This window comes from Lethenteron reissneri, chromosome 47 (assembly GCF_015708825.2).
Source record: "Lethenteron reissneri isolate LAM-NWPU_2019-01 chromosome 47, ASM1570882v1, whole genome shotgun sequence".
In the NCBI taxonomy this organism is placed as follows: domain Eukaryota; kingdom Metazoa; phylum Chordata; class Hyperoartia; order Petromyzontiformes; family Petromyzontidae; genus Lethenteron; species Lethenteron reissneri.
This window is the reverse complement of record NC_083825.1, coordinates 9,077,452-9,090,396: the sequence shown is the minus strand read 5'-3', so window position 1 is coordinate 9,090,396 and position 12,945 is coordinate 9,077,452. Positions and strand designations below refer to the sequence as shown.

The following is a 12,945-nucleotide window of genomic DNA, read 5'->3' as shown; positions in this document are numbered from 1 at the left end:
CTTGCGATGTGGCCGAAACGTCGTGAGAATTATTTAATTGTTTTATTTTTATTAATTTATTATTTTCCTTCTACGTGACTTTACCGAAAGAACCAAGAAGATGAATCCCTGCAGTCACGAAAGCTTTAAATCGAAAAATATAATTCAGTTTAGTTTGGGGAGGGCCTTCATCCAACAGTGGGATCGATCCTGGCTGTTGATCATATTTTGCTGGAAGCTTTTATCTTTATTACGGCTGCTGCTGATGAAAGGTCACTTGTAACTCCCGAGCGCAAAATGCTTTTGGAAGAGCGAGGCTTCTCAAGCGAGCATTTGCTAACGATCCTCTCCGACGTCACCAAAATTAAATTTACCGCATCCACGGAGTGTCCCACGGAGCGGCCGGGGCATTCGATGCGCCGAAAGGTGCGAGACAAATGATGCAATCTTCGAGATATCGATATCTGGCAGCCCCCAGCACGGAGAGAGCAATTTACGACGTTTCCGGCTCGCATATCACTGGGCTCGGATTTATTTGTGTCATATGCGGACGACGTGAGTGGCATCGTTTTGCAGCAATGTCCCAGACAAAAACGTATGCTCTCCAATCCCACATTCTTCTTTATGTCTTTAAATGCAAGATCAATGGTGCAGCCCTGCAATTACTTGTTGACGCCGCTGTTGGTGGCATAGTCTCCACTACTATTTTGTCTGGTCTCCCACGCTGGCCAAATGTCTTGGAAGAAGTCCGAGTACCCACACTTTACCCCACCACACACAACCTGCTCATCGGCTAATTGCGGCGTACCCATTTATGCTACTGCTTCCAATGTAATTCCACCCGAATAAAGAACTCTCATTGATAAAATTAAACAAGACCACCAGCGACACGTGGCATGAGTGGCCCATAGCAGACCGCACGGCCACTTAAATAAACAAACACGGCAGGAAGCATTATATTACGCAGGAAGCTCATTGCTCAAACCCACTGAATGGACGACGGTCGTCTTTTCACAAACGCACGATCGAAGTACACCCAACAACCGCGAGCAGCCAAAAATAACAAAAAAAATTATAATATTGCGTTTCAAACCCCTGTTTCTCAACGACGAAACACCTTTCAGTAAAGCAGCGGTGAGTATCGGGGAAACGTGCTTCCAGACGCAAATGATTCCTAATGGTCTCGAGGACATTAGCCATTATTAGCGGACAGGGGACGTGAAATCGATAGCCGTTTCGGATTTCCAATGACGACATAATGGGTGCGCGCTACGCGAATGGCATAAGAGCGTCTGTGGAGCGAAGGGAGACAGAGGTGGCAAGGCCATGTCATTAAAGCGGAATGCATCTCGGCAGTGGGAATTAGGGACGAGAGTTAGGCCTTGATAAATGGGCTTGGAGAGCAGGAAGAAAGATGCCAATGCAGGGTAATGTGATTATGTCTGAAAAAATTACGAGAAAAAATCCACTGCTAGATGAAGGCCACCCCCCCCCACCTCCTCACGCCACGAGATGTAATTTTAAAGGTGATATGTCGTTAAGGTGAACGATGTCGGAATTCTCTTGTTTAAATTATAATGCAATACTGTCGTTATTATTTTATTAAAAGCAAAGGTGCAGCCTGAAATTACTTTGTTCACAGCACCACAAATGAAAGGGCCTTTACGAGAGAGAGAGCCCTCCCCTAAACTATAACCACATGCACGCACTGCTTTATGGATAGGGGCGGTGGGGTGGGATGTCAGAAACTAGCCCTCTGTTTCAACTGCCTTACTGAAAAATGGGAATTTAACCGGCGACCTCTGGTTTGCAAGTCCTGTATATGCTAGCCATGACACCAAAGCAGCACCCCTATTGTTTTAGCGTGCAATCAAACTGATCAAACAAATTGTATTACATTGCCACGGAGTGAATATAGTCACTCAAAGTAAATTTATTTAATCTCAGTGGGATTACTACTAATGTTTAACAGCTCTTTCACACTACAAACAGAATTGTACACTCAGTACATGCCAAAAGTAAAAAAAAATTCTGTAAAACGAATTCCCCCCCCCCCCTCATACCATCCCGCTTCATATCATGAGACCAAGTATAATTTCAGATTTCTCTCAGAGCAGTGTACCCCTTCCTGTTAGAGAACGATCAATGGCAACAGCTACTACAGAGCTCCCTCAGATCCCTTCTTCAAGGGATACTCTGGTCCGCACAGAATCGAGGCCAGCAATTCCCACCTGCTCTGTCGCATTATAGTTCAATGAACAGATGCTGGAATTTGGCAAAATTTATTGTAGAACCCAATATCCCGTGAGTTTTTTTTCTTAAATACAGATCTTGGTGACTGGACTGAGACCATCAACTCACTACCACACTTAAGGACCTCGTTTAAACACAGGTAGGTGCCTTGATTCGAACCCAAGATCTTAGCGGTGCGAGCTCACCGCGCTCTGACAGCTGAGCCACACACACGGGGGCACCTCAAATATCCACAAAGATGAAAATCGCCAAAGACAATCGCGACCGACCGTTGCACAAATACTCCTCGGCTCAGTAGGTTTGGCTCTGACAGCCCATATCACGGAGCAGCAAAACCGACACGCATGGCTCAAGAGGGGGAAAGGCATCGATCATTCAATTACCGCGCAGAGCACGCGACTAACATGAGAAACGTAATAGTGCCGACCGAGCGCCGTGCACCTTGGTTGTATCCAGCACCGTGCGGTCGCTGCCTGTCAGTCGCCTGCCAGCCCAGATAGGGAACAAGTGTATTTTATATCTTCTCATCTGTTGTGTCATCGTGGACATCTTGCGAATAAAAATAAAGAGAACTGGGGGACATGCCATGGTTGTGTGTAAGCGAGCTCCCCAAGCCAAGGTAAAAAAATATATATTATTTGCGATGTGGAAAAGTGGCAAGGGCACTTATCAATGATTTTCCCAGAAATACTAATCATCTAACTTATATGGACTGCATATCAATTTCATTGCTTTAATGTACATAGCATTTAAATAACATTTTAAATAATGTGAACTCCTTTTGTCAACCGACTGCTGGAGGAAGACCCCCCCCCCCCCATGTTGTGTTGGTCATGGGACTTGTTTGACTTTACTTCACCACACTGGGTCAAGTAAGGGCCAGGGTGAAAAAGGGGCGCCCACCGAGTGGTTCACAAAATTGCCACGGTGGCAAGGTGTTAACAACTATCTCGCCCGGTGTACAGGAGGTCGTGGGTTCGATTGCGACCCTGACGCCTGCTGTATATTTGCAGTTTGTATGTTCTCCCCGTGGTTTTTCCCCTGGGGTACTCCAGTTTTTCATTCCAAAATTTAGAATCAACGTGCGTTTGAAGTCTCAGGATGCTATAAATGTCTACATGATAATCCATTTCTTTGAGCTAACATTTTTGGCCAGGTGGTTTCTGATAAAGAGTGATATAGCTCAGTGGTGCACTATCTGGTAAAATAATAGTTTATAGTTTTTATCGCTTTAATCACGCGCAACTGATACGTGTACGAATGCCACAAAACCACTGAACTGACCACATAATGATGCAGCAGATGTTTACTTACTTATTCATGCGATCTCAAAAGCTCTTTCAGGAAAGCCTTGATTGGCATTTTCGACCAATTCCTCGTGAATTATTCCCGCGTGTTGAGGCGGTACGCAGAGTTTCCTGGATAAAACCCATTCGTGATAGGGGATAGCGTTCAAATTCTGCAGAACTCCATCGGTATCCTACAGGCAGACCACACTGGCTCCTCAGCCACCATCTCATTGCCCTACAGGTGGACGTTTTGCACGCGTATTCTCTGCTAGTTCTACCGACCCCACCACAAAGTCTCCGGATTAGGTGTGCACCAATGCAACCGGTTTAACCTTCGTCGCCAGGAACATTTGACTTCCTGTTTAACACGGCGTGAAGACAGGCTGTCAACATCGCGTAAAGGAAAACTTTGAGGGGAAAAAAAAAAACCTCGCAATTCAAAGAGCACTGGTCATGTCTTGAAACCGGTATTATTTGCACAAGGACCACAGCTTATCGCATGCCGCGACACATTTCGCCTGCACGCCTACAATGTCACACCGTCCACGTGGCCATTTGTAAATCAACTGCTGGATGAAGGCCTCTTCATGCCGTGTCCGTCATGTGGGTAAAAAAATACCTATTTTTGTATTTAACCAGGAAAGGCCCACCGAGCTATATAGCTGTTATTCAGAGCGACCTGGCAACAAATGACAGCTTATCATGTGGAAATTCACATCAGCCATATACTCTAAAACGTATCTCTCTAAATTTGGAGAGAAAAACCGGAGAATCCGGAAGAAAAATCCACGTGACCATGGGAACAACATGCAAACTCCAAATATACAGGCGTCAGGGTTGGGATGGAACCCACCTCGATGGTCAGTGTGGATTGGGGAAGCGAGGGCCACAGGATAGATTCAAATTTCACTCGCCGCTGATGTCGTCAGCTGTGCGGCCAGGAATCGAACTCAGGTTACCCGGTTCATAGGTCGATGTGCTAACCCCGGCACCACTGCTCCACCCTACCACAACACATATCTCAATCATGAAATACTGAAACATCACGCAAAATGTAGATATGTGCTGGAAATTCTAAAGAAAAGATTCCCTCATTCAGCCTTCAAGGCTTTAGTGGGGCAAGTACCTTTAAGTAGCAATGACCAAATCTCATACAAAACACAAACGGACGGTGTGGCCAGAAGAATAGAGGCCACAACCACCATTATCTCCTCATGCTAATATCAACAGTCCCACTCCAGGTATTCATTTTAGGCTGAGAGGCAAAGCTACATTCAGATACCGATTGACACTTGTGCTGTGTGTAGACGGGAATCGAATCTCAGGATCAGAATCTTTATTTATCCTGGAGAAATCCGATCAGCTATGAAGCTCTTTTTCACAAATGTCCAGCATCTGTGTATTTCAGTTTAAATTTAAATTTAATGAGGTATAACCCTGTGAGCCATGCGGCCCTTGACTCGGGTGCAACCGCAACAAACAAAAGCATGAACAAGAAACATCTTAAAGTGACTACACACAACAGAAAAATCAAAGAAAAAACAGCAAAGTCTTACAAACAATAACAACCATACGACAATTTAGATTAAAGTTATCAGGCTAACTCTGGACTACAACAAACAAACATGGCTAAACCAAAAACTTTTCAAAATCACCAAAATAAAACAATGTAACAGTGATCATAGTAATTGTGATTCAAATTTAACAATAAACGATATACATAAAATGTACGACCAAACTTTGCAGCCATAGCTGGCTGCATGAGTCACTCCATAACAGCAGGAGTATCAGTATCAAAAGCTTGCCAGGTCTGTATCAACGCACAAAGAACCACTAAGCAACTACCCCTTTCGTACTTTGTGTGCACAAATATCCGCATTATTAGATCTATGAATTTAATGCAAGGTGAAGGAGTGCGTGTTTGTACTGCTTCTTTGGCCATGATTCCACTTACAGCTGAAGACCTGAGAGGAAAACAAGGATGAGCAATGCACCAAAGATTTGTACGTAAATATTTTCTCGACAAATCAAAGTCTGCTTTTTTTGTGAGTGCGTTACCTGACCTGAGGAGTGGGCAAACATTTTTTAAAAAATAACTAACAGATTGGTGGCCACTGCCTCACTGCCATTTGCGAGTCACAATCCAATAGATTCCAGAAAGGGCTTAACAGCGCGAGTTTGGACAAGGTGAAGAGAGAGTGGAGATTTCACACCATTCATCCTCCATTCGTTGGGGCGAACGGCCGGCAAGTTACAGTGGGCACCGTAGCAAGACGGTGACGCCCGAAGCCAAGATAGCAACACAATTACAGAGATAAAAAAAACGCAAAACACGAATAAATAAACGTAGGTACAGTATTGAACGTACAAAAGGACACGTAGCAGAATGTTCCGCGCAATGGCTGGTGTACCAATGATGAATTGGCGAAGGCAATCGCGGTCATGTCCACGACAATCGATGACACGGCGGCTGTTATGATAATGCTAGCGCTGATGGCGATTGCGACGCGAATGCAACCGCCACTCCAACAAAAACACAAACACAACAATGAGCGCGAATAACTAAGAGGCAGGCATGGAGGCTAATATTGATTTGGCAATCCAATAGGACACTGAGTATGAACGATGCTAAATAAACAGTACTGCAATAATTCACTGTTGTTTTTTTCTCGGTGAGGATCGCGTAAGGACAGAGCCAAAAGGTGATGATCATACAGCCTCCTTCACCTGCCACAGCCAAACAAATCAAGTTGTCACAAGAATAAAACATGCCAACTGATATTGTCTTCAGCCAACCCATCTGTTGATATATGACCCACGCAAAATTGGACAATTTATATACACGACATTTCGCTGGAAATTACAACAACCAGCATCATCAAGCGACGGTGACCCAATAGAGTCTACTCAGCAAGTGATGGCATCCCCTGACCCGGAGAAATCAAATTGTGATATGGTCATCCGCCAAGCCAGGAGTGTATATGACACCATCTGGGCTTTATACTTGCGTGCCCTAGCCCGAGAAAGAACCATGAAACGCAACATTGGCGGCGAAATATGCGTGTTAATGTACTGCCATAAGCAGTTGTAACATCATTGCGGAGGACAAACACTGACGCCGGCTATTGCTGTCGACTACTGAACCCGAGCTTAGAATTCAGGTCTTTCTAAAAAGCACAGAACAGAGCCTTGGTCACACAGCATGATTAGGGTAAATAATTGATGTCACTGCCAATTGCTCATGCATATGGGCTGCGTGGTACTGTGCATAATTATGCATAGAAAATATAAATAAAGTTAGACCGAGGAGTTTCCTAAACTCCTGTCAAGTGACATTGCTGGGTACCATTTCCCATGTTCGCTAATCGGTTCCATTCAAAATACTCGCCGCACACGCCTGATACTTGCTAAACAAGTTCAATTTTCAATGTAGAGAGCGCCGATTACAATGAAGACAGATATCTTGTGTGTGTCTGTGTGTGTAAATATGCGGCCTCCATAATGTAGGGAGCATTCTTAAATTGAATCATCCCTCCCTATGTCACGAGTGAAATGTTAATTACTCATGAGGTTTTGTCGGCATGTAACCACATACGTGGTACACTCTATTTGAATACAGTGATCCCTCGTTGATCGCGGTTAATGGGGACCGGAACCCCTCGCGATAGGTGAAAATCCGCGAAGTAGGATTGGCCCCCTAGGAATTTCCGTATACGTGTGTGTGGGTACCAGAATGTTTAAAATATGCATATTTATACTTTATATATATATTTTACTTAAATCTATTTAATTATAAAACCTTAATATTATACATTCACTCTCTCTCTCTCTCATACAATACGTATTATGGTGTTCTACACTCACCAATGACAGTAGTATCTTGAGACTTGACTCCAGTAATGACGACGACGATGACAATGACGATGACAATGACGACGATGACAGACCTGTGCAGTTCGATGAATGTGATGATGAATGATGATGGTGTTACTGCACAGGTATAATGAGGCCTTTAAATCAGCTCGAAAAATCCGCGATGCACTGAGGCCGCGAAACTTGAACCGCAAAGTGGCGAGGGATTACTGTATACCAAATTGGTAAACATGAGGAGGCAGACAAAGCATGCCAAGTTCGGCGGCCACGTGAATTGACATCACCAAGCGTAAGCCACCATCAAAACGATCCTTCCTTAAATCTGTTCCGAAATTCTGCACCATGTGACCATTTAATAATATGTTTTTTTTTTAATCTCTTCATAATCACTGAAATATGTCACTTCAAATCAATAAACAATGACACGGCATACAATGCTACTTTTTAAAATTGTTGGATCAACACATCACACACGCGACTGCGTAGATTTTCACGATAGTCCCGTGTAGCTTTCACGTTTCGCTCCACGTGCTCGGAGCTTCTTCAAGAACGGAATTGTTATTCAGTTCCTGAAGTTTGGATTTAGTTCCTGAATTTTGATTCAGTTCCCCAAGAATCTCCCAGCACGTGGTGTGGCGCATCAGCCAAAGTGCCGGGCAACACGAGGTACAACCTGAAAAGGCACCAGAGAGCCGTACAGAACAACGACAACAACCTACACAGTCGTCCTATTAAGTAAGCTGTTTTTGAGAGAATGCAAACTCTGTTCTGACATTGATCTGAATATTTTCTACTTGAGTATTTTTTCGTCTGCGCTCCATTATTCAGTACTAGCTTTACTACCCGGCTTTGCCCGGGACTGGGATTCACCACGCCCGGCAGCCTTTGTCCCCCCAGTAGCGATGTTCACACAGCAGACCAGTTACTCGTTTGAGGCTGAGTCGACCTAGGGGAGGCCCAGGACCGGTTCAAATAATCGTCACCGGTGGTGGCCGTGAGCTGGAATCGAACTCGGGTCGCCAGGTTCAGAGCGCGGCATAGCGCTAACCACTACACTACAATGCGTTACGCTTCCACATGCGCGGGTCACGTGACAGATTTGACGTCACAGGTCACTTGCCGTGCAAAAAATATATGCATTATTGAGCTCTCACCCCACAAAAAAAATTAAGTGTATCTTAATAATTTTTGCATGGTGTACAGTCTGGAAAGTACCCACATGGCAAATTTCAAGTTTGTTGCATGTCGGGAAGTACGCTAAACATGTTGAACAGACACACATAATCACAACTTTGCTTTTTATATATATTCAGTATAATGGGAGCTTGGGCTGTGCCTACCAGCTGGGTTTTAATGGAATTCAATATTTGTTGGTAATGAGACTGGCTCTTCCTCACTTGTACAGTGCTACGCTTACAGACGTGCTCTGCCACTACTGTGGGGCATCAATGATTTATGAGTAGGTATGAGCCCGTAGAGAGACCAGAGCGCCTTTGTCGTGCAGTCTATCTGCCCTGCTCACAGGGGATATTAAAAGAGAGCTGACTGCATGAATGAAGCCCGCTGTTAACCTGTACAAACAACACTGGCCAATGTTACTACAGGATTCATATCCGCGACATCACAAAGCCCATGCCAACGATACCTCATTCATTCACCGACTTGCAAATGCTATTTTCCCACTGCTGAATGAGGGCCGTGAGGGGTAGTTGAGTGAGGGAGTCATTTGACCCATACTTCACGTATAGATGTGAGGAAATGAGTACAGTACAACATCGTGTTTTGTTGCACTGCCCATCTGATGACCACCACGTAGCCTCACAGGCACCGATACCAACCTGCAGGATGGTCGACCATGCAAGAACTATTTAGGCTCAAGCCTGCATAGATCCCAAGGTCTGGTCAGATGCTATACATTGGAGGTGTTTGGTTTGAAGCATAAGCTCATTCAGAATGAGCGAAATCGAACTAATCATGCCCTCTTCTTGCTCATGATGATGGCTTCACTGAGTTTCAAGATCTTTTAAGAATTCCTGTTACACTGGAATGTTTGGACAATTCCCATAATGAGGGTTTGGCATGTGGGAGGAAATCGGAGTAACTGGGGAAAACCTCACGCATACGAGGGGGGTAACTATCAAAGCTCTGCAGATGGATTCAATAATTGTTCTACTGCCATGTGCTGGCCACCTCACAGCCAACATCAACAGGCAGTCTGCAATCGAAGTGTAATGAGAGCCTATGTCCGGCTCACGTGGTGATCGGCTCTGCCGGTCCTGCTCTACAGCCAATGGGGGGAGAGCCTGGGAGCATGGCCCTGGTGTGATCGAGGGATGTCAGCTAGGATGATTGGTTCTGCTGGTCTTGGCCTCAGCCAATGGGAAGACAAGTCAGGGGCGTGGTCCCGGGAGTTGATGGGGAATCTGGAACATTCAGCGCAGGCTATTAAGGATTGGCTGGAGCGTACCACGTGACCCAGGCATTAAATAAGGGAATAGCCGAGGGACACGGGGGTCAGACGAGGAAGAAAGAGTGGGGCCGCGCGCGAGTGGGGCTCTGAGTGCCACGTGGCGGTGCGTCTCTTGCGATCTGTCTGCCCACTTCCCGTTTCCTGCCAGCAACGGGGAGTACTTGTGAACTGAAATAAGTAAATAAAAGGACCGATTCCACAAGCCGTCTCCAAGAGTACTATTACAGAAGTACTAACCCGGCTCAACCCTTCTTAGCCGTGGTCTAACGTAATGAAAATAAGTAATATTTTAAAAAACTTTTTTTAAAACAAGCTTTAATTAAATGTACCGTTCTAGTAATGGAAGAACTCCAGGAAGTGGCCCCGAACCTTGCCATAACGTAAGGGACCGTGGTGATTTACAGCCAACGTTAGTTGAGCGTGGACAATTAGACCCAAACCGAAACATGATATATAAAAAATAATGTTTAAAAATATATATATTATTTTTAATGATATAATATAGTATTGTCATCAGTATGACATAAGTATACCAAGTTTGCAGTCGATACCACGTTGGGAAGTGGGTTAAAATTGAGTTACAAGATTTGAGGATACAACAACAGAGTGAGTTAATATAAAGCGTGTAAAATAATATTTAGAAACACGTTTGTAAATGTTGAGGGAAAAAACCGGAGAACCTGGAGCAAAATCCACGCTACCATGGGGAGAGCACACAAACTCCAAATATATAGGCATCGTTAGGGTCGGGATCGAACCCACGACCTCCTGTATATCAGGCGAGGTAGTTAACATCTTGCCACCATGGCGCCCATATATTAAAGTCAATTAATTAATTTTGTTTACTCATTTACATGAGGACATCTGACCATGATATTCACGTCACCGTACAGGTTTCATTAATTACTTTAAGAATTCCTTCATTTATCCATCCACATGCTAATGTGCAATGAGTGGTTTCCATTGACCAACCAACGTTGAACAAACGCTGAAATGTGTGAATGCTTGAAATTACAATGAAATACGGTAAGAGGGATTCGAGATCAAGTAAGAGACATGACATGGACTGCTAAGAAAGTGGGAATAGTGGCAAGGTTTTTTCTCAAATGGGATGATGGCTGATGGTTCGGACTAACACCCGAGTGATGCCACCCAGAGGACGTCAACTGAGGAGATGGAATTATGAAATCAGCTCGCGTGACCGTGAGAAGTGGTAACCACTTGGGGAAGCCAGCAGTTGATAGATCAGAGCTGATGATGATGATGATACCACTCACGTACCTTGCTACATCATACACAGACGCAAAATATTGTACTGCACCTAAAATACACAGAGATGAGGACTAATATGTACAATACATATTGGACAGATTGTACACATTGCTGAGACAATGTATGACAAGAGACGGTTAATATTTGATGCTAATACAGTAGGCAAACACAATAGGCATCCTATGCATACACACCTGCATGCTGTACAGCTCGTCAGATCTCGAAAGCCAAGCATGTGTGAGCCTGGATAGCCCAGTAAACATGGAACGCTGGGTCAATATTGGCCCCAACCACATTCCAACACTGCCCCGACATGGCATGTTTTGCTGGGTACCACCATGCATAACAGGTCATATAGCAGAGGTGGGACAAAGTCATTGTTATGCAAGTCCAAGTCGAGTCTGAAGTCATCAAATTCATGACTCGAGTCTGACTCGAGTCCAAGTCACATGACTCGAGTCCACACCTCTGTCATATAGGCTTCGGGAATAACGTGGAGAGAAGAGCACATGATGCATAATCCCTGATATCACGAAGCACGTCTCAATGAATCACGATGTGGATACATCATTCATTCACTGGCTTGTAAATGCACGATTTTACCGACTTGCAAATGCAGCGGTAAAGTATGGTCAAATAATCTCCCATGGCTCGTACCACGTGGTGGAGGCAGATGTCCTGCAATGGATGTATACTTGTAAGGAATACGATAAAAAAATAAAACAATTATCATAAATTCACGAGTAGTCATGAATGGCTGAATTAAATCTTAATTTTGCTGATTTAAAAACAACTGCCTCGAACGCTCCATTCCGTAACACTCGGAACTCAGACCCGGCTTTCCGGTCTCACCAAACAGATTTCACAATAGGCTGTTACTATAATATTACATAACTACTATTCTAAACACAATTATCCACAGCGCTAATTAAACATTGTATTAGTTATACAAATGCACACTGGCCGAAACAATTGCATAAAACAAACACAACCCTTGATTGTTGTTACGATACAGGACTGAATAACCGGCTGTAATACAGCGGGGCGGTTCGCAAAACACGGACGGGACCACCCCACACAGCACCAATCAACGCACGGAATGGAGCCTCGGTTCACGTGTCAATTATAACAATTAAACTCTCACCAACTTACAATGTGCCAAACGCGGCCACGTCAACAACGTCAACCAACCGCGACGAACGACTCGGTCGGAGCGACAGTCCGTTTGGAAGGAGAATGAATCATGAATGAATGAGGAAATACGGAAGAGAAAGCCAACATCAATCGGCGGGCATATGGAGACAGAACCCAGTGAGGGCACGTACCCTCCTCCTCCTGCCCGAGAGAGCCTGGGTCTCCCTGCCGCACCGCCCGGCCTCAGCGCGGCCACACACCATGACCAGCACGCGCCCATCGCTGTGCCGTGGCCATAGGGGAAGGACCCGAGGCGTGGCGGAGGACACGAGAGGCCGAGATGAGCGAGAGTCCGGGTGGCGGAGCCCCACCGCTCTTCCTCCTCCCACTGAGAAGCGACACGGGGGGAGGAGCGTGGCTATGAGTAAGCCCCGCCTACTTTTGTGTAAGCTCCGCCCACTGTGACAAAGGCTCCGCCCACTGTGACAGAGGCTCCGCCCACTGTGACAGAGGCTCCGCCCACTGCGGCAGAAGCCCCTCCCACTGCAACAGAGGCCCCTCCCACTGTAGCAGAGGCCCCTCCCACTGTAACAGAGGCCCCTCCCACTGTAACAGAGGCCCCTCCCACTGTGGCAGAGGCCCCTCCCACTGTGGCAGAGGCCCCTCCCACTGTGG

At 45.4% G+C, this 12,945-nt stretch overlaps 1 protein-coding gene across 2 annotated transcripts in view; it reads right to left on the bottom strand.

The window, feature by feature from the left end:
- Nucleotides 1–12,664, bottom strand: part of AP1AR (adaptor related protein complex 1 associated regulatory protein) — a 44,382-nt gene extending 31,718 nt beyond the window's left edge. For both annotated transcript variants that reach the window (XM_061571271.1, XM_061571272.1), the window contains exon 1: nucleotides 12,462–12,664. In XM_061571271.1, the coding sequence (XP_061427255.1) occupies nucleotides 12,462–12,550 (89 nt within the window). In that variant the 5' untranslated portion in view covers nucleotides 12,551–12,664. The remainder of the gene's footprint in view (nucleotides 1–12,461) is intronic.
- Nucleotides 12,665–12,945: the final 281 nt, after the last annotated feature.